General features: G+C 38.3%; 1 protein-coding gene across 1 annotated transcript; it reads left to right on the top strand.

The window, feature by feature from the left end:
• Positions 1 to 11,541: 11,541 nt before the first annotated feature.
• Positions 11,542 to 27,429, top strand: SLU7 (SLU7 homolog, splicing factor). Its single transcript, XM_003404634.4, has 16 exons — positions 11,542 to 11,668; positions 14,386 to 14,571; positions 15,439 to 15,592; positions 15,946 to 16,026; positions 16,395 to 16,559; positions 17,677 to 17,745; positions 19,256 to 19,303; positions 19,500 to 19,631; positions 19,890 to 19,987; positions 20,153 to 20,220; positions 20,349 to 20,488; positions 21,358 to 21,519; positions 23,764 to 23,868; positions 24,035 to 24,106; positions 24,221 to 24,328; positions 25,207 to 27,429. Exons 1-16 carry the CDS (start codon positions 11,544 to 11,546, stop codon positions 25,384 to 25,386), a joined length of 1,893 nt encoding a protein of 630 aa, XP_003404682.2. The 5' UTR covers positions 11,542 to 11,543; the 3' UTR covers positions 25,387 to 27,429.
• Positions 27,430 to 27,442: the final 13 nt, after the last annotated feature.

Here is a 27,442-nt window from a genome sequence, read left to right as displayed (position 1 = left end):
TGCAGATGATATGATCTTATACACAGAAAACCCCAAAGAATCCACAAGAAAACTACTGAAACTAATAGCAGAGTTCAGCAGAGGATCAGGATAAAAGATAAACATACAAAAATCAGTTGGAACCCTCTACACCAACAAAGAGAACATAGAAAAGGAAATCACCAAATCAACACCATTTATAGTAGCCCCCGAGAAGATAAAATACTTAGGAATAAATCCAACCAGAGACATAAAATATCTATAAAAGGAAAACTTAAGATGCTACTGCAAGAAACCAAAAGACATCTACGTAATTGGAAAAACATACCGTGCTCATGGAAAGGAAGACAACACTGTGAAAATGTCTATTCTGCCTGAAGCAATCTACAGATACAATGCAATCCTGAACCAAATTCCAAAGACATTTTTTAACAAGAAGGAGAAACTAATCACCAACTTCATATGGAAAGGGAAGAGGCCCCGGATAAGTATTACTGAAGAAGAAGAACAAAGTGGGAGGACTCACACTACATGATTTTAGAACCTACCGTACTGCCACAGTAGTCAAAATAGCCTGATAGTGGTACAACAACAGCTACATAGCCCAATGGAACAGAATTGAGAATCCAGACATAAATCCATCCACATGAGCAGCTGATACTTGACAAAGGCCCAAAGGCAGTTAAATGGGGAAAAGACACCCTCTTTAACAAATGGTGCTGGCATAACTGGATGTCCATCTGCAAAAAAATGAAACAAGACCTATAGCTCATACCATGTACAAAAACTAACTCAAAATGGATAAAAGACCTAAATATAAAATCTAAAACAATAAAGATCATGGAAGAAAAAGTAGGAACAATGCTAGGAGCCCTAATACATGGCATAAACAGAATACAAACCATAACTAACAACGCACAAACATAAGAAGAGAAAAGAGATAACTGGGGGCTCCTAAAAATCAAACACTTACGCTCATCCAAAGGCTTCACCAAAAGAGTAAAAAGACAACTTATCTACTGGACTGGGAAAAAAATTTGGCTACAACAAATCCAATCAGCATCTAATCTCTAAAATCTACAAGATACTGCAAAACCTCAACAACAAAAAGACAACCCATTTAAAAAATGGGCAAAGGATATGAACAGCACTTCACCAAAGAAGACATTCAGGCGGCTAACAGATACATGAGGAAATGCTCACAATCATTAGCTATTAGAGAAATGCAAATCAAAACTACAATGAGATGCCATCTCATCCCAACAAGGCTAGCATTAATCCAAAAAAACACAATACATGTTGGAGAGGTTGTGGAGAGACTGGAACACTTATACAATGCTGGTAGGAATGTAAAACGGTACAAGCACTTTGGAAATTGATTTGGCGCTTCCTTAAAAAGCTAGAAATAGAAGTACCATATGATACAGCAGTCCTACTCCTTGGAATATATCCTAGAGAAATAAGAGCTATCACATGAATAGAAATATCCACACCCATGTTCATTACAGCACTGTTCACGACAGCAAAAAGATGGAAAAAACCTAGGTGCCCATCAACAGACCAATAGATAAACAAATTATGATACATACACACAATGGAATAGTACGCAAAGATAAAGAACAATGATGAATCTGCAAAATGCCTCATGACATGGATGAATCTGGAGGACATTATGCTGAGTGAAATTAGTCAGTCACAAAAGGACAAATATTGTATGAGACCACTATTATAAGAACTCAAGGAAAGGTTTAAACACAGAATTAAACATTCTTTGATAGTTACGAGGGTGGAGAGGGAAGGAGAGGGAGATTCACTAACTAGGTAGTAGACAACAGTCATCTTAGGTGAAGGGAAGGACAACACACAATACAGTCAGCATGACTGGACTAAACCAAAAGCTAAGAAGTTCCTGAACACAACCGAACACTTTGACAGGCAGAGTAGCTGGGATGGGGGTCTGGGAACTATGGTTTCCAGGGTCAATTGGCAGAACAAAGTTTATTAAGAAAATGTTCTGCATCCCACTTTGGTGAGTGGCATCTGGGGTCTTAAAAGCGAGCAAGCAGCCATCTAAGATGTATCAGTTGGTTCCAAAGGAAAATGAAGAACACCAAAGACACAAGGAAAATACTAGCCCAAGGGACAAAAGGACCATAAAACATAATTCTCGTGAGAAATGTACTTCTTAGTTCAGGCAGATACGTGAGACCAAATGGGTGGCTCCCGTCCAGAGGCAGGAGGAGAAGGCAGGAAAGGACAGGAGCTGGTTGGATGGACACAGAAAACCTGGGGTGGAAAGGGGGAGTATGGTTTCACATTATAGGAATTGCAACTGCTGTCACATAACAACATGTATATAAATTTTTGTATAAGAAATTAACTGGAGCTGTAAACTTTCACCTAAAGCACAATAAAAGAAAAAAAAAAAAGACGAAATTGAACGGATCATTAAAAAAAAAAAAAAAAAAACCTCCCAACAAAAAAAAGCCCTGGTCCAGTAAGCTTCACTGGAGAATTCTACCAAACATTCAGAGAAGAATTGACACCAATTCTACTCAAACTATTGCAGAACACAGAAAAGGAAGTAATACTCTGGAACTCATTCTGTGAAGCCAGCATAACCCTGATACCAGAGCCAGGCAAGGATACCACTAAAAAATAGAACTACAGACCAATATGCCTCATGAATATAGATGCAAAAATTCTCACAAACTCCTAGCCAATAGAATACAAAAGCATATCAAAAAAATAATATCATGACCAACTGGGATTCAAACCAGGCATGCAAGGTTGGTTCAACATTAGAAAATCAATCAACATAATCTACCACATAAATAAAAGAATCACATGATCATATCAATCAATACAGAAAAGGCATTTGATAAAACTCAGCACATTCTTGATAAAAACTCTCAATAAAATAGGAATAGAAGGGAAATTCCTCAACATAATAAAGAGAATTTATACAAAACCAACAGCCAACATTATCCTCAACTGAGAGAATCTGAAAGCATTCCCCTTGAGAACAGGAACCAGAGTAGGATGCCCTTTATCACCAGTCTTATTCAATGTTGTATTGGAAGTCCTAGCAACAGTAATAAGGCAAGAAAAGGAAATAAACGGCATCCACATTCATAACGAAGAGGTAAAACTATCCTTATTCTAAGGTGATAGGATTCCATACATAGAAAATCCTAAGGACTCCACAACAAAGCTATTGGAACTAACAGAAGCATTCAGCAAAGCAGCAGGATACAAGACTAACATACAAGAAATCAGTTGGATTCCTCTATACCAAAAAAGAGAACTTCAAAAGGGAAATCAGGAAAACAATACCATTTACAGTAGCCTCTCAAAAGATAAAATACGTAGGCATAAACCTAGCCAGGACAGAAAAGACTTATACAAAGAAAACTATAAAACACTACTGCAAGAAACCAAAAGAGACCTACATAAATGGGAAAACATATAATGCTCTTGGACAGGAAGACTTAACATCGTGAAAATGTCAGTACTACCTAAAGCAATATATAGATACAATGCAATCCTGATCCAAATCCCAACAGCACTCTTCACTGAGATGGAAAAATTAATCACTAACTTTATAAGGAAGGTAAAGAGTCCCCAAATAAGTAAAGCCTTATTTAAAAAGAAGAACAAGGTAGGAGACCTCACCCTACTTATCTCAGAACGGTAGTCAAAACAGCCTGGTAATGGTACAACAACAGATACATAGACCAATGGAACAGAATTGAGAACTCAGTAGTAAATTCATACACCTATGGACAGCTGATCTTTGACAAAGGACTAAAGGTTATTGAATGGGGAAGAGACAGTCTCTTCGACAAATGATGCTGGCAAAATTGGATATCTATCTGTAGAAAAATGAAAGAGGATCCATACTTCACATCATACACAAAAACTAACACAAAATAGCTCAAAGATCTAAGTATAAACCTAAAACTATAAAGATCATGGAGGAAAAATTAGGGACAATGCTTTGTTGTTAGGTGCCATTGAGTTATTTCCTACTCATAGTGACCCTGTGTACAACAGAAAGAAACACTACCTGCTCCTGTGCCATCCTCACAATCATTATGCTTGAGCCCATTGTTGCAGCCACTGTGTCAATCCATCTCATTGAGGGTCTCTTTTTTGCTGACACTCTACTTATGGCATAAATACATTACCAAACATAACTTGAAATCCACACACAGAAGAAAATGAACTAGATAAATGGAACCTTCTAAAAATTAAACACTTATGCTCAACAAAAGACTTCTCCAAAACAGTAAAGAGAGAACCTAGAGATTGGGGAAAAAAAATTGGCTACAACGTATCCAACAAAGGCCTCATCTCTAAAATTTATAGAAAACTTCAAAACCTCAGCAAAAAAAAGACAAATAATCCAATTGAAAAATAGGCTAAGGAAATGAACCAACACTTCACCAAAGAAGACATTCAAGTTGCTAACAAACATGAAGAAATGCTCACAATCATTAGCAATTAGATGCAAATCAAAACTACAGTCAGTTACCATCTCACCCAATATTGCTGGCAATAATCAAAAAACAGAAAATAACAAAGGTTGGCGAGGATGTGGGGAGATTGGTACTCTCACACACTGCTGGTGGGAATGTAAAATTGTACAACCACTATGTAAAATGGTATGGCATTGCCTCAAAAGGCTAAAAATAGAAATACCATATGATCCAGCAATCCAACTCCTAGGTATGTATGCTAAAGAAATAAAAGCTGTGACACAGATAGACATATGCACACCCATGTTTGCTGCAGCATTATTCACAATAGCAACAAGGTAGAAGCAACCTAAGTGCCCATCAACAGATGGATGGATGAACAAACTGTGGTACATATACACAATGGAATACTATGCAACAATAAAGAATAACGACAAATCCTTGAAACATCTCACAACATGGATGAATCTGGAGGGCATTATGCTGAGTGAAATGTCAATCACAAAAAGACAAATATTGTATGAGACCGCTTTTATAAAGTATCAACAAAAGGTTTAAACACAGAAAAAAAAAAAAAGACTCTTTGATGGTTACCAGGTATAGGGAGGGAAAGGAGGGAAAATTACCACAGAGATAGTAGACATGAGTAATATTGGTGAAAAAAACCAAAACCAAACCCAGTGCCATCGAGTTGATTCCGACTCATAGTGACCCTGTAGGACAGAGTAGAACTGCCCCATAGAGTTTCCAAGGAGCGCCTGGTGGATTCTAACTGCCGACCCTTTGGTTAGCAGCCATAGCACTTAACCACTACGCCACCCGGGTTTCCAATATTGGTAAAAGGGAACACGATACACAATATGAGAGAACTCAGTACAACATGACCAAGGCAAGAGAGGACACTGAGAGGAATGCAGGAATAAAGGACAATTATGGTAACTACAGACCTCTAGTGGTGCTGTGGTTAAGAGCTTAGCCTGCTAACAATAAGACTGGCAGTTCAAATCTAACAGCTGCTCCTTGGAAGCCCTATAGGGTAGTTCTACTCTGTCCTATAGGGTCACTATGAGTTGGAATCAACTTGACAGCAAGGGGTTTGGTTTTTTTTTATGGTAACTACTTTCTTTTTTTACAGGAGTCCTGGTGGCACAGTGGTTAAGAGCTTGGCTGCTGTCCCAAAGGTCAGCAGTTCAAATCCACTAGTCACTCCTTGGAAACCCTATGGGGCAGTTCTACTCCGTCTCATAAACCCAGTGACCCATACTCTGTCTTATAAGTTCACTATAAGCTGGAATCAACTCAACAGCAGTGGGTTTTTATGTTAACTATTATAGCGTAGACACGGAAGTGGAAATTTCTAAATACATGGCTATAGGTTCTCCTCATATATTAATACAGACAATAGAGCACACAAGTGGCACAGTCAGGGAAACCTCTTAGACATAACTAAACACATCACGGGATGAAGTTCCCAGGCTTGAAGGCAAAACATCATAGACTCAGGGGACATCTACATCAATTGGCACAACATAGTTCTTAAGATCGATATTCTATATCCTACTTTGGTCAGTAGCATCTAAGGTCTTAAAAGTTTGTGAGCGGCCATCTAAGTTACAACTATCGATCCCTTCCACTCCAGAACAAAGGAGTGGGAAAAAATCTAAAGACCCAAGGATGCAATTAGTCCAAAGGACTAATGAACCACAGCCCACATGACCCTGAGACCAGAAGAACTAGACGGTGCCCGGCTACCACTACCAACTGCTCTGACTGGGACTACAATAGAGAGCCCTGGAGAGAGTGGGAGAAAACTGAAGAACAAATTACCAAATTTACTAAAAAAGACCAGACTTACTGGTCTGGTAGAGACTGGAGGTACCCCTGAGACTATGGCCCCCCAGAAATACTTCTAACTCAGACTTGAAGCCATTCTCAAAGTTCACCTTTCAGACAAGGATTAGGCAGGCCTATAGGACAAAAAATAACACACATGAGGAGTGTGCTTCTTAGATCAATCAAGTATATGAGATCAAAAGGGCAACACCTATCCAAGAAGAGAAGGCAGGAGGGGACAGGAAAACTGGACAAATGGACATGGTGAACCAGAGTGGAAAGGGGGAGAGTGCCGACACAACATGGGATTCCAGCCAATGCCATCAAACAATTTGTGTATAAATTTCTGAATGAGAAACTAATTTGCTCTGTAAACTTTCACCTAAATCACAATTCAAAAAAAAAAAAAAAAAACCCTGGGCCCACTCCTAGAGACTCTTGATTTAATAGATTGGCTTTGGGAAATGGGCCAGGCTGTCTCTGTATGTTTGACAAGGGGACAGGTAAATCTAATGTACACTAATGTGTGGGTTAAGTGGGCTAGGTATTATCTTACGATGTTGGAATTACATAATATTATTAATGGGTTATATTAGACATCAGTACATAAGACATCAGAACATAAGACGTATGCCTATTTTACCCTTTTAAAGTCATTACATACGTCATGAGTAATGGCTTTAAAAGGGTAAAATAGGCTATCTAATTCATACCCTTTACTTTCTACAGAAAGAAACACTGAACCTTCCGGGGGGGAAGGGGGAACATTTAACACAACTCTCAACCCTGGCCCAGGCCATAGGAGAGACGGAGTTAGCGTTTAGTATACTTTCTCAAAAGTTTGGAAAAATCTGGCCTCTAACCTTTTGGTTTGGTAGTAGAATTACACAGTAAAGGCATTAAAACAAATTTAAATTGTTTTAAGGTAAACATACAGTACTGGTTACAACATGAACTCTATTTAAATACAGGGGCCCTGGTGGCGCAGTGGTTAAGTGCTCATCTGCTAATCAAAAGGTCAGCAGTTCAAACCCATCAGTCGCTCTACAGGAGAAAGATATGGCAGTCTAATCCCTAAAGATTACAGCCTTGGAAACTCTATGGGGCAATTCTATACACTGTTCTATAGGGTTGCTACGAGTCAGAATTAACTCAGTGATAAAGGGTATATGAGTATTTAAACACACCTAGGTTTGAACCTGGACTCCCTCACTTCAAGCAGTTACTTAGCCTCTCCTTCCTTCAGTTTCCTCATCAGTAAAATGAGGATCGTAAATAGTATCTACCTTTGCAAATTGAAATAATCATCCGGCCAATACTAAGCACTCAAAAAATGTTAGCATTAACAAATTAACACAGTGAAAAAATTGGATCAAAATTTTGCCTCATATCTTTTAAGAAAGTTTTTGTTAAGCAAAGATTTTGGTAATGGTAAGATTTAAGCCACCAGTGGCTCCTCCAGGGAAAAGACCTGGTGATCTGCTCCCATAAAGTTTACAGCCTACGAAAACCTATGGACAGTTCTACTCTGCCCCATAGGGCTGCCATGAGTCGGAATCAACTCGATGGCACACAGGAGATACAGAAACATACCTAACATGATTTAGAAAATCTAGGATTGTTTTCCAAATTTACAGTTAAGAAACTTATGGTACTTTTAATTTTTCCACCCCAAAAGAGTACAAAGAAATCAAATCTAATTTTACCTTTTCTTGTCCTTTCTGACAAATACCTTAGAAGTAATATTTTGAAAGTGTATATAAATCATAAGGGCCACTGGTGGCACAAATGATTAAAGCGCTCTGCTGCTAGCTCAAAGGTCGATGGTTTGAACCCACCAGCCATTCTGTGGGACAAAAGACCTTGTGATCTGCTCCCATAAAGATATCAGCCTAGGAAACTCTGTGGGGCAATTCTACTCTGTCCTGTAGGGTTGCTGTGAGTGGGAATCAACTCCACGGCACACAACAACAACAAAATTAATCATGGGATATGCAAGTGTAAGGAGCTGTTTTAACCTGCTCCCAAAAGAGATATAAGGGACGTGAATGTGGTCTCCAATTCCAAGAACTGAAACATCATTATGATTGTTGTTGTTAGGTGCCATCAAGTCATTTCCAACTCAAGGCAAGCCCATGTACAACAGAATGAAATATCGCCCAGTCCTCCATCATCCTCACAATCATTGCTGTGTTTGAGCCCATTGTTGCAGCCACTGTGTCAATCCATCTCACTGAGGGTCTTCCTCTTTTTTGATGACCCTCTACCTTACCAAGCATGATGTCCTCCTCCAAGTACTGGCTCCTCCTGATAACATGTCCAAAGTACTTGAGACCAAGTCTCGCCATTCTTACTTCCAAGGAGCACTCTCACTGTACTTCTTCCAGGACAGACTTGTTTGTTCTTCTGGCAGTCCATGGTATATTCAATATTCTTCACCAACGTCATAATTCAAAGGCATCAATTCTTCTTCAGTCTTCCTTATTCATTGTCCAGCTTTCACATGCATATGTGGCAACTGGAAATATCATGGCTTGTATCAGGAGTACCTTAGTTCTCAAAGTGACATCTTTGCTTTTTAAACTTTAAAGAGGTCTTTTGCAGAAGACTTGCCCAATGCAATATGTCGTTTGATTTCTTGACTGCACCTTCCATGGGCATTGATTGAGGATCCAAGTAAAATGAAATCCTTGACAACTTCAGTACTTTATCATGATGCTGCTTATTGGTCCAGTTGTGAGGATTTTTGTTTTCTTTGAGTTGTAATCCATATTGAAGGCTGTAGTCTTTGATTTTCATCAGTAGGTGCTTCAAGTCCTCTTCGCTTTCAGCAAGTAAGGTTGTGTCATCTGCATATCACGAGCTTTTAATGAGTCTTCCTCCAGTCCTGATGCTGCATTCTTGTTCATATTATCCAGTTTCTCAGATTATTTGCTCAGCATACAGACTGAATAAGTATGGTGGAAGGATACAACCCTGACACACACCTTTCCTGACTTTAAACCACGCAGTATCCCCTTGTTCTGTCTGAATGACTGCCTCTTGGTTTATGTACCAGTTCCTCATGAGCACGATTAAGTGTTCTGGAATTCCCAATCCTCACACACAATGTTACCCATGAATAAAACACAGGTAAACATCTTTCTGGTATTCTCTGCTTTCAGCCAGGATCCATCTGACATCAGCAATGATATCCATCCTTCCATGTCCTCTTCTGAATCCAGCTTGAATTTATGGCAGAGGAAGCATTGTTTCTCCCAAGGTCATACCGAACCCAAAACCAAACCCATTGCCTTTTAGTTGATTCCCACTCATGGCAACCCTATAGGACAGAGTAGAACTATCCTTTTCAAGGCTGCAAAACTTTACAGAAGCAGGCTGCCACATCTTTCTCCTGCCAAGTAGCTGGTGGGTTCGAACCACCAATCTTTTGGTTAGCAGCCGAGTGCTTTAACCACTGCACCACCAGGGTGCTTCTCAAGGTCATACAGAACTATAAAATGCATAACAATTCCCTGTCTGAGGGACCATCACTATCTTACCAATGATGCTGGAACAGGCTGCTTTGCCATGACATGAACAGGACCTATGCCGTTTTTTTCTCTTCTAAACTTATCCTCGACTGCTCAGTTCCTTTTTCCTTGTTGAATTTTTACTAATGACTAATGTCCTTTTCAGACTGTGAAAACAAATGTTATAATCTAAGACAGTCTTATGACCACCAAAAGCATCCCAGGAGACCAGTCACCCCCTGAGCAGATGAGATAATACCTTGGGACCATGATCACCGAAACCACCCCAGGAGACATTCCACAAGTTCCTGAGATCCGTGATTTTGTCCTATAAATCTTTCAGCCTATCTCCAGTTTGGGGAGACAGGCTTTGGAGGAGATCATTCTCCCGTCTCCTGTGTATCGATACACATTAAAGCTCTTGCTACTCACCTCACGCCTGTCTCAGGAAGTGGCTATCTGCAGCAGGAGGCTCTGACCTCCGAAATTGTAACAATGCCCCCAGACTCACTTTGCTATTCCCAACTGTTACTGCAGAAACCCCATTGCAAAACCACCCTGCCTCATGACAAGACCAAATCCCTGGTTAATCCTAGTTTCATCTAATCCTGCATTAGAAATAGGAACCAATCTAGAACTGGTCCCCCTTCCCTAGACCCTCCTCACATCCTCCCACAGGAACCCAAATCTTGAAAAAGACTTATTCCTGCTCTCACTTGCTGAACACTTACTGAACTAACAAGAAGAGGGATCTTTCTTGTCCAGCACATTCTAAGATTCCTCTGGGGGATGTGCTTCCTGGTTTGTGCCTGGTAATTCTGGGTGATTAGGTTTCAACATCCTAAAGCAAAATTCAGGAATTCTTTTAAATGGACTTAAAAAAAAAAAAGTCTGGAAGATTTATAGACTCTACTTTCAGACGAGTCTTGACACTTTTTATTCCTTCATCTGCTATTTTGCCCTCTTTGAGGCAGAGATATTAGCTTTTTTTTACTTTTTAAAAGAAATACATGTTTATTTTAGAAAAATGCCTACGGTAGGTATTACAAAGAAAAAAAATCACTGTAAATTAAACTACCAAAAATCCCGTTTATTTTCCAGTATTTTATATATATGTCTTAAAGGGATGACTGGGATGTCATAGATACTTTTCTTCTCCAAAATGGAAACCGTTTTATACTATTTGTTTCTAATGATAAAATACAAGATCACTTAAGCATGAGTAGTCACAATTACCAGTACTTCATATTCTAACACGTGTTATTCCTTTCATTGTGACATTTGACAACTGTAATAAATTATTGGAAAAACTATCTTAGTGTCTTTCTTACTCGACATGGTGTAAACTCGAGGAGTGGGATGCTTGTGTTCACCACACCCCAGCAATTTATACAGTACCTGGTAACTAATTAATACTACTAATTTTAGCTACTCTTTTGTAACAGGTCACGAACCCCCCCCCCCCATTCACTTCATACTCTTCTATAAGGCATGAGGTCTGTGTGCTGCTTTCTGCTGTCGATTTTTTTTTTCTTTTACGTCCCTTTGAGCCCTGAGAATCTGAGACTGCAATACAATCTACAGATAATCTATTCAACTCTAAAGTTCACATGCACTGAGAAGCGACTAAAACTCAACCACCTTAACAAGACGGATCAATAGCACGATACGCACAGCTCAAAATCTCGCGACACCAACGGAGCAAAGGCTTCAGAGACCAAAAGGGTTGTTAATGCGCATGTGTATGACTGTGGCGGAAGTTACCGCAGTGGCTGCTGGGAGATTGCGGGGCCCGGAAGTAAACATTGTACAATTGGCTGTTTTTCTGTCGTGTTGTTTTGGGGTCGGCTGCTGCGGGTTTGGGTAAGTGAATATTCTGAGAACCTGGACCCCGGAGCCAGGGAACCTTGGAAAATGGGCCAGAGACTTCCAATTCTTAGATACATCCTGGTGATGGGAGATGAACGCCAGACTGAGGGGCGAAGGGACGTCCTGACGGTGAAGGAAACTGCTGTCCAGAGTCTCAGACATGGTGCTATGTCCAAGCCTTCAAGGCCTTCGCCCTCTGGGAAAGAGCCGGGATAACTTAGAGTCTCTCCTTTGTGAGGTGATTTTTAGTATATCCTCGGAAAGCCCGAGCAGTCTCCAGACTTCGAGGAGACTGGAATCGCCTTCTTCCTGTACCCAAATTGACAGGCTTTGGCACCTCTCCAGAAGAATGTCTTGGAGCTTCAGTTTTTCTCATCCATTAAGAAGGGACGGTAATAGTATCTTCTTCACTGAACTACTGTGAGGGTTAAATAAAACGATAACATGTAAAACGCTAGACAGTGTCTTCAGTCTTATAGTGAGTGTTCAGTAAGTGAGAGCTATTATTATTATTACTTGTAGAAGGTAGCTTCTAGGCCCGCACAGCGTGGGAGCCTAATAGATACATCTTGGTGACTACAACCCTTTATTCAGCTTTAATTTTTAATATTGCACGTCCAGAAGCCAGTGCCCTATGGAGGGAATAAAACAAAATTGCTTAAAGAACCAACTTTGGAGTAAAGCTTGGGTTGAAGTGCTTCTGTGTCTCTTACTAGCATGCATCCTTGGGAGAGTGTGTGAACCTGTCAGGGCCTGTTTCTTTATTTGTAAATGGGATTACTAATGCATCTGTTACAAGGTTACAATATGTTATAATAAAGAGGGTTAGATCTGCTATTGTCCCTCTTCACCTCACAGTATACTTGGGCCATCATGTAGATTTTCTGTATGTTAGACACAGGAGAAGAGAACACTTTTGAGGAGACTCATGGACTCCCAGTCATTGAGCAATTCCATAGAGAAAGAGTCTATGTAAAGTTCCTATAGCTGGAAGGAGCATGATGCATTAGAAAAAAATTATGATAAGCCATTGGAGCTGCACTGTCCAGTATGATAGCTACTAGCCACTCGAGGCTATTGAGCACTTGAAATATGATTAGACCTAAAAAGTGTAAAGTACACATGGGATTTTAAAGGTATAGTTGATTTTTAAATGTTGATTGCTTATTGAAATGTTAGATATATTACATTAAATGAAATATTGTAAATTTAATTTTACCTGTTTCTTTTTTACTTTTTAATATGCCTACCAGAAAACTTCAAATTACATCTGGGGCACACATTATATGTGCAGCACTGCATTGGAGGGTTTTAATCTTCATCCAAAGGTTAATGTTATGTGTCAGCTTGGCTAGCCTATGGTGCCTAGTTTGGTCAAAAAACACTGTCATCAGTGTGGAGAATGGATTGGGGGGAACCATAGGAAACTAAAGTAATAATTTACACAAAGGTGGTAGCATTGAGAATTGAGAGAAGTAGATGAATATGGAGCACTGGTGGTGCAGTGGTTAAGAGCTATGGTGAGCTACAGCTGCTAACCAAAAAAAAAAAAAAAAAAGCCCACATTTCAAATCCACCAGCCACTCCTTGCAATCCCTATGAGGCATTTCTACTCTGTCCTATAGGGTCGCTATGAGTTTGCGGCACCTAAACAACAACAGCAGCAGATGAATACGAATGTGGTTCAGGAAGTGAAAATAACAGTTCTTAATATTGAAATAGATAGGAGGTATGAGTGGACCACTTGTGTAAATAGATGGATGTTGTCATTCATTGAGATAGAGAACAGCGAAGGGGGACTAGATTTCAGGGGGAAAGTTGTGAGTTTGCACTAAGACCTGTTGAGTTTAGATGTCTCTGGGATCTCTATATGGAGATGTCACATAAGTAGTTGGATATATGAATCTGAATACGTAAGAGGTCTGGAGTAGAGAAATAAATTGGGGAGCTGTCAGTGATATATTGGTGGTACTGAAACCTTGGATATGGATGAGCTTGTTCACTAGCTGAGTTTAGAGTGAGGAGAAATGCTCTAGGTCTGAGCATTGAGGAATGCAGGTGTTAAATAACTAGGCAGAAGTGGGTGAACCTGCAGAGGAGACAGGAGGAGCAGCAAGAGAAGTACAAGAATAACCAGGAGATGTGGTATCATGGAGGCCAAGGGATAGGACTATATCTAAAAGGAAGGAAACAGTTGACAATGGATTAACACATTGATCATTGATAACTTATTGGTAACTTTTTCTGTAGAGTGGTAGGGAGTAGAAGTACATTAGAATGATGAGGGGAGAAGCAGAAGATGAAGAAATAGGGACAGTGAATATAGATAACTCTTAAGGCGTTTGGCCTTGATAGGCAGAGATGGGAGCCTGTTTATTCTCAAGAGTTAATATGGTAGAAAAGTTTGAGACACAATACACAGAGAAAATCAGGGATGTATATGAGAAAAAGAACCCTGTGAAATTTTAAATACATGTATGTATGTCTTTCTTCATATGTAAATTAGGGGTGAGGGAGAAACAGGTCTAAGTGTATTTAGGGACTTTTTTCAAGGAAGGGAAAGAGACTTCCCTTACAGATACTATGAAAGAATAAGAACATGTGAAACGTTATATATAATCCACAGTAAGTGTTATTAGGATATATTTTCATGAATGGTGAATTCTTGAAAGCCTAGCTTATGTTGTAAACTTATTTGTTCCTTCTCTTAGAGGAGACCAGGTAATCATGTCGGCTGCAGCTGCGGAAGCAGTTAATGCAGCCCCCCTGACTGGGTCCAAAGAAATGAGTTTGGAGGAACCAAAGAAGATGACCAGAGAGGACTGGAGAAAGAAGAAGGAGCTAGAAGAACAGCGAAAACTGGGTAATGCTCCTGCAGAAGTTGATGAAGAAGGAAAGTAAGTATTTTATTTTTTCTGCACGTTCTGTATATTCAAAATCCTTGTCTACTTAATTTATCAGTTTATCATTCTTTGAATTGGCCAGAAGCTATCTTTATCGTTTACATCATTTTTGTTTTACTTATTTTATCAAAACTAGTATGTATAATATTTAATAACCAATTCTGAAGGGCTTATAATAGTAATACTATTATATTACTATTGTTTAAAAAAGTAAACATCCCTCTCCACCCTTTTCATTCCCTATCACACTCTCCAGAAATGACTACTTTTAAGTCTTTCTTTTTTTAGTTTTTCTGGTTGATACCTCCATAAACCAAACCTGTTGCTATTGAGTTGATTCCAACTCATAGCTACCCCACAGGACAGAGTAGAACTGCCCCCGTAGGGTTCCCAAGGCTGCAATCTTTATGGAGGCAGACTGCCACGTCTTTCTCCCTCAGAGTGGCTGATGGCTTCAAACCACCAACCCTTCAGTTAGCAGCCAAGCACTGTGCTACCAGGATTCCTTTGATACCTCCATATCTCTAAACAATATACTTAAACCATTATTTTAATCAATTAGTTCTAGACATTATCAGTTAACTTCTTGCTGTGATAGAAGATTCAGCTCACTAGCAAAATAGCTCCATCTTCCTTCACCTCTCTTCCTTATGTCACTATTCTTACTTCTTTGTTGGAAACTTTTTTGACTGATATAAATTACTTTCTTCCTTCTTATTTTTTATTATAGAGTTATCAACTGTTCCCTCTTCGTCTTCCCACTAAAATTGTATCTCCAGTCTTAGACTTATATGCTAGATTTGCAATTTTAATATTAATTACTTTGAAGGTTTAATGTTAAACTTTAAATTTTTTTCACAGAGACATCAACCCTCATATCCCTCAGTATATATCTTCAGTACCTTGGTATATTGATCCATCGAAAAGACCTACATTAAAGCACCAAAGACCACAGCCAGAGAAGCAAAGGCAGTATAGTTCATCTGGAGAATGGTACAAGAGGGGTGTGAAAGAGGTATGGAGGCAATCTGTGTATGTCCTTGTTTATGTGGAGATTTTATTTTAAGAATCTAAGACAAGGCACCTTACTTAATATAATAGTATATAATGTTCAAACAGATTATATAACCCTTTAGCTGGTGTTGAAATTCACAATGCATACTACTTTAGATTCTGGTTTTTCTTTTATAAATTTAATATTGCTGAAGTTCATAAACTTTCTCATTTGTAAATGTGTGGTGACTTCCAACAGGTTTTCCTTTTAAGGATTAATTCATTTCATTAGGTAATATAGTAATGAGAGCCAACATTATTTCTAACTTATCCAGACAGATAAAATATTTTGTTTTTCTTCATATCCATTTATAGAATTCCATACTTACTAAATATCGCAAAGGAGCATGTGAAAATTGTGGGGCCATGACACACAAAAAGAAAGACTGCTTTGAGGTAAGTTTGCCTTTGAGAATTTTGGAAATTGCCACCTGAGTCTTCCTTTCTATATTGCTTGTCAGAGAGCTTAATTCTGTTTTTTAAAATTACGTATATTTGAGCAGTGTTTCATTTTCTTGTACATAGGGTTGGTATGAGTCAGAACCCACTCAACAGTACCTAACAACAACAACAATTTGTATACAAGTTCAATAGAAATTAATTTGAGTGGCTGAGTTCAGCACCACCAAAAAATTTCTGCTGCAGATTAAATAATAATTGACCAAAAAGTCTTATGGTATTTTTATTCTACCTCTGTAAAGGTTTTATGAAATTTTGCTATAGGTTGCTAGTGCTTAGGAAAAATTAATTAATCTGTTTTTCAGAGACCTAGGCGAGTCGGAGCAAAATTTACAGGTACTAATATAGCTCCCGATGAACATGTCCAGCCTCAGCTGACGTTTGACTATGATGGGAAGAGGGATCGGTGGAATGGCTACAATCCAGAAGAACACATGAAAATTGTAGAAGAATACGCCAAAGTTGATCTGGTAAGCAAAATTCTCTGCTTTCCTACTATCCTTAAAGAATATATACTCTTGCTGTATTTCTAATTTAGCAAGTCTTTTTTTTTTTTTTTTTTTGAGTCTTAAAGCCTAAAAAAAATGGTGGTATTTTTTTAATACCAGTAATAGTAGTGGGAGAAAGATGTGGCAATCTGCTCCTGTAAAGATTTACAGCCTTGGAAACCCTGTGGGGCAGTTCTACTCTGTCCTGTATGGTCTTTATGAGTCAGAATTGACTCAACAGCAATGGGTTTTTTTTTTTTTAGTGGTAAAGTGAAGATAAAAGTGTGCTAACCCTACCTGGCAACAGTTCTTTCTTATTTGATTCTTTTATTGCCTTTACTTTCTCACTTAGATTTTAGAAGTTACTGGAAACATGAAAGCAGTGTAGTGTCCAAAGTTTTTGGCTTTCTGAAGTTGTAAACTCTTGGCTCTGAGGCTGTATCTTGCCCATGGGTCTGTTTTATTTGTCTCATGCAGCACTTGTTCCAGAGAATTGAAATTTATTTTAATTCAACCTCATTTTTTTCTGTCATGATTTCACATACTCTTCCCCCATTCCTTTAAAACCAAAGCCACACTGCATTATTTTTAAATTAGACTAAATGTTTCAAATTCTTGAGATTTCACTTAAAAGTCTGGATTTCGTCCTTTCTTGAACACCAAAATACCTAATAACCTGGGCCTGCCTGGCAGGAGCCAGTCACCCGGAGTCAGGTGGTTACTACCCCTTTTAGCCAGAGGGCTTGCTCTCTGCAGTTGACTACTGATGCCGTCTGATGCAGTCTGCATTAACTGCCTGGTCCAAACAGGCAGTCATAGATCTTAGGGTAAACATTGATTGTTGTCAGCATTCTCATTATTTCCATTCTGTTTGTTCTCTTTCCACTAATCTAGCTTCCCTGCCCCTCCATACCTTTTCATTGTTGCTTCAGGGTAAATGTCGAAACAGCCATAGATCTTAGGGCTAGAGAAATCTTAATGAGAATATTTTTGGCCAGTGGCCCTTTCTGAAAATTATAAAGTTATCCTTTTTAAATATATAAAAATTAAATGGCCATTTGAAAGCTGTAAGTAAATTTTGCATGTTTCTGTTTTTTAGGCAAAACGAACACTAAAAGCCCAAAAACTCCAAGAAGAATTGGCCTCAGGAAAATTAGTGGAACAGGCTGTAAGTAATAAAAGCAATCAATTAAAAAACGTTAAACTCTTAGCACTCAAAGAAATAAAAATTGTGAAATAGATTAATGTTTTTATGTCTCTTATTAGAAAAGATTTTAGAAGAGCTGTTGAAGAGGAAAAGTAAAACTGACACTTCTAATACTTCCATGGAAATATAAATTGGTGGGGTCCTTTTGGAAAGGATAGTGCCATGAAATATTTATATACCCTTTCTGGATTGAAATTACTAGATCCATTCATGAAAAGAATTTTTGAGAGTTCAGAAAATTCATTATGCACAAAAATTTTCGTTGCTCTTCTAATTTAACAATATATAATACAATGAGGTCCAGTTTCTATGTTATTAAATTATAGAGCTATAGCATTATTTGAAGGAGCACTGGTGGTGCAGTGGTTAAAGCACTCAGCTGCTAACCAGAAGGTCCACAGTTTAAACCCATCAGTTGCTCTGTGGGAGAACAATGTGGTATTCTGCTTCCATAAAGATTTACAGCCTAGTACCCCTGTGGGGCAGTTCTGCTCTGTCCTCTAGGGTTGTTACACGTTGGAATTGACTTGGCAGTGAGTTTGGTTTGATTTGCTGTAGCATTATTTAATTTTAGATAATTTCACTTGGTTCAAAAATCAAAAACAATTTAAGAAAATATACAGTGAAAAGTTTCCCTGCCCTGCCTCTGTCTACTCCATTTCTCTACATGCCCTGAACCAATAACTTTGTTTTTATTTTGCTTGTGACTCTATTTGGAGTTTCAGTGTAAACATAAACAATACAAATATATATTCTTATTCCCACTCCTGTTTTTATTTTTCAAAAGTAGCAAATTATACATATTCTCCAGCATCTTGGATAGCATCACTTTTAATGGTTGGTCAGTGTTCCATCGAGGGACATAAATTATATTACCAATCGTCTATTGTTAAGTATGATTTTTTTTCCCCAATTTTGTTATCATAGACAATACTGTAAATCATATTCTTGTACATATATCTTTACATGATTGACCTTTTAATTCATTATATATGTATTTTGTTGTTTCATGATGTCAAGTTGATTCAAACTAAGCACAACCCTATGTGAAAGAGTAGGACTGCCCCATAGGGTTTTCTAGGCTGTAATATTTACGGGAGCAGATTGCTAGGTCTTTTCTTCCGCTGAGCCGCTGGTGGGTTCAAACCTCCGACCTTTCAGTTAGCAGCCCAGTGTTTAACTATTGTGCCGCCAGGGCTCCTTATAGTCATCTGAATATTACTATTATAATCGTGTAATTATAATCTTAAAATGCTCTAGAAATACTCTGGCTTTGTAGACAGTCGAATAAAATTAACCATTCAGAGTGGCATACTTGCATTCAGAACTTTCGTTGTTCTCATTACAACAGAAATACGGCAATTTGTTCACTTAGAATTGAGCTATCTTAAATATATTTTTTAAAGTGTTAAATAATCGGTCGATTCAGTGGAATAAGATTACAAATTCTTTTCCTTCTTTCATGATGCAGAATTCTCCAAAACACCAGTGGGGAGAGGAGGAACCAAATTCTCAGACGGTAATAAATGTTTGCTCTACCTGGGTAATCAATGAAATTTTAAAATTCCCAGTGGTTAATATGAATAATTGCTTGACCTGTAGCTTTAAATAACACAAGCGAATAAGGGTTTGGTTAAAAGGAAAGGAAAGAAAACATGAACAAGGTGTTGATCTTTTTTTCTTACTAGCTTCCCCCACTCCCCTCTCTGTCTCAGGAAAAAGAACATAACAGTGAAGATGAGGATGAAGATAAATACGCAGATGATATTGACATGCCAGGACAGAATTTTGACTCTAAGAGAAGAATTACTGTCCGGAATCTCAGGATTAGAGAAGATATTGCAAAAGTAAGTCTTGCCAACCTAACATACGTATTTGAAAAACATTTCTGTTTTCAGCCTAAATTTTGTCTACTCATATGATACATGGATAGTATAGTCAGAATTATTTCAAGATTAGGTACCATTCTTTTTTTTTTCTCTTCATCTATACCCAAAATATGCACGCATCCATTTAATTTATCATGATGAATTCCTCCTACGAATCCATGGAAATCTTTTTTACTGTAAGTAAGACATTAATGTAATGTTTTTTTCTTCTTCTAGTATTTGCGGAATTTAGATCCAAATTCTGCTTATTATGACCCCAAAACCAGAGCAATGAGAGAGAATCCCTATGCCAATGCAGGAAAGAATCCAGATGAGTAAGTATCAAGTTTACAGATTTCAAGATGAGAGAAAGAAAATTTTAAGCATAAAACTAAATCTTAATTAGAAAGAACATCATGGGTGATTGGGTCACAAAAAAATTAACATTCCTTTAAGAAACCAATTTCTCTGAAACACTTTTCTTTAATTTGTGTTTACAGAGTTAGTTACGCAGGAGATAACTTTGTCCGATACACAGGAGATACCATCTCCATGGCTCAGACACAGTGTAAGTGTTTGCTCTTACATTAAGGCATGAGCTCGTAAAATATTTGGGAGCAGTCTTTTAAGCTGGTTTTGAGGATGGATGTGACAAATGTAGCTGGCCACTCATCTGGATGTTTTTGATGATTCTAGTGTTTGCTTGGGAAGCCTATGACAAGGGATCCGAAGTGCATCTGCAGGCAGATCCTACAAAACTAGAGCTGTTGTATAAATCATTCAAAGTTAAAAAAGAAGATTTCAAAGAACAGCAGAAAGAAAGCATCCTGGAAAAGGTAACTTTGACAAAATGCTGAAGAAAAATGATACTTAAGAGAAATTACTAGGTAGCAAGTATTTGTTTTACATTTGGAATGCAATACAGAGTCCCTTTTATTTCACGACGAATCTTCCTTTCCTTCCACTGTCTTAATCAGTTGTTGTGTCCTTTTTTTAATCAGCTTTTGCAGCAAAACAAACCACCTTAGCTTCGGATGAACATTTATGGTTTCTCACAATTCTGTATGTCACCTGGGTCTCTGGGTGTGGACCCTCTCAGCTGAGACCGATGGTCTCAGGTGGCCTCACTCTGGTATCTGTCAGTTAGCAAGCTAATTATCCCAAGAGAGCTCTGTCTGTGATAGTCCCATCTCAGCACCATATGGCCCCTTATCCTCCAGCAGACTAGTCCCTCTTACTCCTTTACATGGTAGTCTCAGGGTCTCGGAGAATAGAAACAGAAAGCATGCCATATGCACAAGTGCTTTTTAGGCTTTTGTTTGAATTATATTTGTCCGTTTCCGATTGGCTAAAGCAAGTAACATGGTCAAATCCTGATTTAAGGAGTGTAGAAATAGACCACATCTCTTAATGGGAGGAGCAGCAAAGTCATGTGTCAAAATGTCACACATACAGGGATAAGAGGAATTTATGGCCTTTTTTTAACCTACAACACTCAGCAGATGAATAACACCTGAGACATCTTTGATTTGCTTATAAAACTTTGGTGGCATTTTAGTGTTAATTTTTTATCTCTGTGTTTTGTATGACAAAGCTTAGTAAAGAATATTCCTTCAGTCGTTCTTATTGGGAATAAACCCTCCAGTACAGGTATGAATGCAAATCTTTGTTATAATTTCTTTAATAATGCCCAATGTCCTTTTAGTATGGTGGCCAAGAACACCTGGATGCTCCTCCAGCTGAACTGCTTTTAGCTCAGACTGAAGACTATGTGGAGTACTCAAGACATGGAACAGTCATCAAAGGACAGGAGCGGGCTGTCGCCTGCTCCAAGTATGAGGAGGATGTGAAGATCAACAATCACACGGTATGTGTTCAACCAGAACCTTCTTGTGCCTTTGGTAGCATTTTGCTCTGGGTTGCATCTTCTTTTATAACTCATTAACTATTAGTTGTTATGCCCTTTTTTTTTTTTTTAAGAATTTTAAGTTTGTATTAGGAAATTTTTCCAAAAGTAGGAAAAATGCGTAGAAGTACTACAATGTTCACCTATAGATCCACCACCTAGATTCAGAGTTTTTTAAAGACATTTTGGTATATATGCTTTGTGTGTGTGCACACATGCTGAGAAAACTGAGGGCACGCATGCACACACACATTTCTTTTTATTTTTTTAATTTTGCTTTAGGTGAAAGTTTACGGTTCAAGTTAGTTTCTTGTGCAAAAATATATACACACATTGTTTTGTGACCCTAGTTGCTCTCCTTATAATGTCACAGCACACTCCTCCTTTCTACCCCAGATTTCCCGTGTCCCTTCGACCAGTTTCTATCCCTTTCTGCCTTCTCATCTCACCTCCGGACAGGATTTACCCATTTAGCCTCGTGTCCACCAAACCCATTGCCTTCAAGTCGATTCAGAGTGTATCTACTTGAAATAAGAAGCACATTCTTCATGGGCATCATTTTGTGTCTTATAGTCCACTCTATTCTTTGTCTGAAGAGTTGGTTTTGGGAATGGTTTTAGTTCTGGGTTAACAGAGAGTCCAGGGGCCCTGTCTTCTGGGGTCCCTCCAGTCTCAGTCAGATCCTCGAGTCTGGTCTTTTTACTAGAGTTTCAGTTCAGCACCCTACTTTTCTCCTGCTCCATCAGGGGCTCTCTGTTGTGTTCCCCGTCAGGGTGGTCATTGGTGGTAGCTGGGCACCATCCAGTTCTTATGGTGTGAGACTGATGGAATCTCTGGTTTATGTGGCCCTTTTGTCTCTTGGGCTACTATTTTCCTTGTGTCTTTGGTGTTTGTCATTTTCCCTTGCTCCAGGTGGATCGGGACCAATTGATGCATCTTAGAAGGCTGTTTGCTAGCTTTTAAGACCCCAGATGCCACTTACCAAAGTGGGATGCAGAATATTTTCTTAATAAACTTTGTTATGCCAGTTGACCTAGATATCCCCAGAAACCATGGTCCCCAGACTCCCACCCCTACCACACTGTTCTTTGAAGTGTTTGGCTGTGTTCAGGAAACTTCTTAGCTTTTGGTTTAGTCCAGTGGCATCGACACATTTCTTATATATATTTTTTTATATTTATAAAAATTTTTTGCTGAAAATTTTGGAAATTAGATATATTTTATCCATAAACACTATATTATATATCCTTAAAGAAAATTTTTCTCCTATATAAGCACAGTAACATTATCACACTTTAGAAAGTTAACATTAATCCTGTAATATCATGCAATATCTGGCCCCTAATCAATTTTTCCAAAATAGACCCCGAAATATCCTCTTATTAATAGCTGTTTTTTCAAGTCAGGTTCCAATCCAAATTGTTATTTGGATATTATGTCTCTCTAGTCTCTTTTTTCTAAAATGTTTCTCCCTTTTTCTTGGCATTGACTACAGGAGAGATCTAAGCCAGTTACCTTGAAGACTGTCTCATGTTCCGTATTTGACTATTTCCTTATAGTATCATATAACTTATTCCCGTATTTTTATAAATGAGAATGTAGGTCTGAGGGCTTAATTAGATATAAGTTAAATATTTTTGATAAGAATACTTCATAGGTGTCACAGGATGCTTCATATTGCATCACATCAGAAAGCATAGAGTGTCACTTGCTATACTCTTGAAGTACCCAAACTGTAATTTTCCTTGTAAATCAGATATCAAAAATTCAGCTGCCTGTAGGAGCCAGCCCACTAACGTATATGAGTAAAGTGGACCAGGCAAATTGTACAAACTGGAGAACACAGATTCTGTGTAATAGGGGCAACCACTATTCAGCAGCAGCCGGTTATTGCCATGTGGGAATGTAGGCTTCCCAACCCTTCTAAGTTTTTCAGAAGTCAATTATTACATGTATGTGTGAGGGTATGTACATGTGTGTATTTATAAGTTTTGGGGAATAGAATGTAAGACCATTGTAACCATAATGCTTGCTTCTCACAGTTGAGCCCCAGACACCTTCTCCCTGTTAGTCAGCCCTGTTATCTCCATCATTTTCCTCTCAAGTTACTTTTTGAAGGGGCTTTATTATTTCATATTCCTACCCACAGTATATAAGAGTGCCCACTTTTAGTTTCCTTTTAAAGTAATATCTCTCTATTTGCAGCACATCTGGGGATCTTATTGGAAAGAAGGCCGATGGGGATACAAATGCTGTCACTCTTTTGTCAAGTATTCTTACTGTACTGGAGAAGCTGGGAAGGAGATTGCTGTAAGTACTTGTCATCTGCTTCTTATATGTGTAAAACAGCCTAAAACTCTTAAGTCAAACTCTGTGTGAAACATCTTATGTTTCAAGTTTTAACTTTTCCTTCAATGATTGGTAACTATGATACTCAAGTCAAATTAAATGTATTTTCTCATAAACCATTACACAGAACGCGGAGGAATGTGTTCCAAGTGATGTAGCTGGAGAAGAGTTGGTGAAGAAACCTCAAACCCTCATGGAGGTAAGTATGTAATCAGTTGTCCTGAATTTTTAAGTCCTGGAGGGAGTACTTTAAAACTTGCACTAGAGGTTTGTTTTCACATTAATAACACCGTACGTCAATCCTCCCTCTCAGATGCATCAGGAAAAACTAAAAGAGGAGAAAAAGAAAAAAAAGAAGAAGAAACATCGAAAGAGCAGTTCAGATAGTGATGGCGAAGAAAAACGTGAAAAACTGAAAAAGGTACTTTGTGAAGTCTAAACAGTAAAACTGACAAATAACAGTCTTCTGCATTTGGAAGAGACCATAGGAAACAGTCTAGTCTTATCTCCTTCATTGTAAAAATGAGGAAACCAGCCCAGAGTCTGGGTGATTTGCCTGGATTATGTATCAGGTTATATCAGGTCTAGAATTAGAATAAGGAGCCCTAGTGGCACAATGGTTGAACGCTTGGCTGCTAACTGAAAGGTTGGAGGTTCAAACCCACCAGCCTCTCCAGGGGAAAAAAGATCTGGTGATCTGCTCCTGTAAAGATATCTGCCTAGGAAACCCTATGGGGCACTTATTCTACTCTGTCCTGTAGTTGGAATCGATTTGATGGCAAAGAGTAACAATAGAATAGAATGGATACTTTTGTGGGTCTAAGAATTGAGTTCTTGGATTATTTGATAAATATCACTAATGCAGAGAAGAAATGTGCTTTATAAGTTGTTATTTTAGCGTTATTGACATATTGCCCAGAAAGAATTACCTTCTAGCTCCATAATTTTTAAATTTCAGTAAGTTTTTGGGAAACATAAAATTACAGTCTCCACCAGAATCATCAGCTGTGGGCTTGATCTATAAGATGAACTTCTTTCAATATTTCTTATAAAATATAGTTGCTTTAACATTGACTAAAAATGGCAGAGAATGTTTTGTGATCTACGAAAATATTGTACCAGCCAAACAGCCAGTAGCTGTAGCTCGACAATAGAAGGACTGACTCCCAAGTTCTTTCAAGCAGTCCAGGTTTTTGATGTAGCAGTTCATATTCAGGGTGTCTTTTTGGTACTCTGCCACTTTCGAACAAAAGAGATGTACTATAGAGCCATGGTGCTCATTTTGTCCCCTTACTACAGGCACTGAATGCAGAAGAGGCCCGCCTTCTTCACGTCAGGGAGATCATGCAAATTGATGAGCGGAAGCGGCCTTATAATAGCATTTATGAAAACCGGGAACCAACGGAAGAGGAAATGGAGGCCTATAGAATGAAACGTCAGAGGCCCGATGACCCCATGGCCTCTTTCCTTGGCCGGTAGTAACCAGTCATAGAGAGTCATCCAGAGTGGACACAGTGGATATATTCTTTTCAGCTTCTTGCTGGTAATTGTTAATGGAAAAATCCTTGTGTTCTCTTCTTACTGCCTGACTTTAATAAAGCTTCCAGAAGTCCCATAGTAAATTCAGTCCTTTCCACGCTAAAGAAACAAAACAAAGAGGAAGTACGTTAAATGGGAATTCAGATTATATTTTCAGTTTTATATAAGTGATGTGGAAAGAGTCCCCAAGTCACTACCTATCAAAATGTCCTTACCCAACAGTTCTTACATCTCAGACTTTATTTCCTCAAATTCCGTGGCCCTTTAATATTTGTACATGCACATTTTTAAATGTAGGTTAGTTACTTTTTCTCAAAAGCAGAGCTTCATTTTTTTAATTACGAAGTAACTCTGTAATTGCATTTATTTTATAAATATATGTCTTTGTCTTTTAAAGTTTTCCTGTAGGAACTGAAGCTAAAAAATTATTCTACCTTGGGCTTTGGATCTCTGAAAGGAAACCTGTATAACATGTGAATAATTTTCAATGTCAATCTGAATAGCAGTATTTTGTTTTTTACTTGATTATAAAAGTTTGATTTTCAGTGCATTTCCTTCCGCATTACTACTAGAAATAAATGTTAGCCTTGACATTTAAAATATGTCAACGGAAAAATAATTATTTCCTCATCCTTGAATCAGTGTTGACCAATCAGCACTAAGTCTTTTACCATTCTGGACGTGAGCCTTTAGACAAAATAATCTTTATCATACAGGATATGGGTTTGTGATTCTGTTTGTTATTTTGTGATTGCATTTATGTAACAATCATGAATATTAAATTAGATCGACTATAGAAAATCCAGTGCACTTAACCATTATACCCAGCAGATGTCGCTTTCTGTATAAAATTTGCAAAAGGCAAAACCTGAAGTTGAAGTTTTTCTTCAGTGAACTGTAAGGACAGATTGTAGGGATGTTAGCAACTGAGATTGCCATGATCCTCAAACCTCTGCTAAGAGTATTGTGTGAAGGTAATACTGGCAGAATGGAATCAGTGAAAACAGCCTGTTAAAAACATCTGATATGAGCACGGTGATATTTAACACCTCACTGGCTTCTCTAAGCTACCAGAAACCATTTGTCAGGGAGCCCTGGTGGCTCAGTGGTTAAGAGCTCGTCTGCTAACCAAAAGGTTAGCAGTTCAAATCTGAATCCACCAGCAGCACCTTGGAAACTCTATGGGGCCGTTCGGCTCTGTCCTATAGGGTCGCTATGAGTTGGAATTGACTCGACAGCAAAGGGCTTGGTTTTGGCTGATTTTTGCATTAAGTCAGCATTTCAGAAATAATGCTGGTAAGAGAATAACTGAATCGCTATCTCAAATACTATTGATATACATGTCCTTGGGCGGTGCGATGGTAAACGTGTTCAGCTGTTAACCGAGAGGCTGGAGTTTTGAGTCCGCCCAGAGACACCTCGGAGGAAAGCCCTGGCAATCTACTTCTGAAAAATCAGCCATTGAAAATGCTACTCTGACACACGTGGGGTCTTCATGAGTCAGAGTCAACTTGATGGCAACAACAAAAACATTGGTAATACGTGGTATCTAGATTCAACTCAGACTAGTATGAAATTAAAACAATGGAGATAGATTTCATTCTTACTGGCTTTAATAAGGTCAAAATTTTATGTTTTCATATTCTTACCTTAATGTGGACAAGATCAACATAAAGCCTGACGTTGCTATTTTGTGTTTTATTTATCTTTTGTCAGTAAAGAGACATAAATATCTGAGAAAACTGAGTATTGTGTAGCCTTATTTCAAATATTTGGTAGAAGAGTGGGTTATAGGACTGGCAGGAAGCCTAGATAGCTTCTGTGAGTTCATATTAGAACAGTAACAACAAAAATATGTCCCCTAACCTTTCTGGGCCTCAGTTCCCTCCTCTATAAGGTCTAATTTACTCTTGATTTTAGGAAGAGTTCTGTTATATTCAAAATCATGTCTTATTTCTGTTTCATTTTGAAATAAAGGTAACATCTGGACTATTAA

Source organism: Loxodonta africana, chromosome 2, assembly GCF_030014295.1.
Source record: "Loxodonta africana isolate mLoxAfr1 chromosome 2, mLoxAfr1.hap2, whole genome shotgun sequence".
Classification (NCBI taxonomy): domain Eukaryota; kingdom Metazoa; phylum Chordata; class Mammalia; order Proboscidea; family Elephantidae; genus Loxodonta; species Loxodonta africana.
This window is presented reverse-complemented; position numbering and strand designations above follow the sequence as displayed.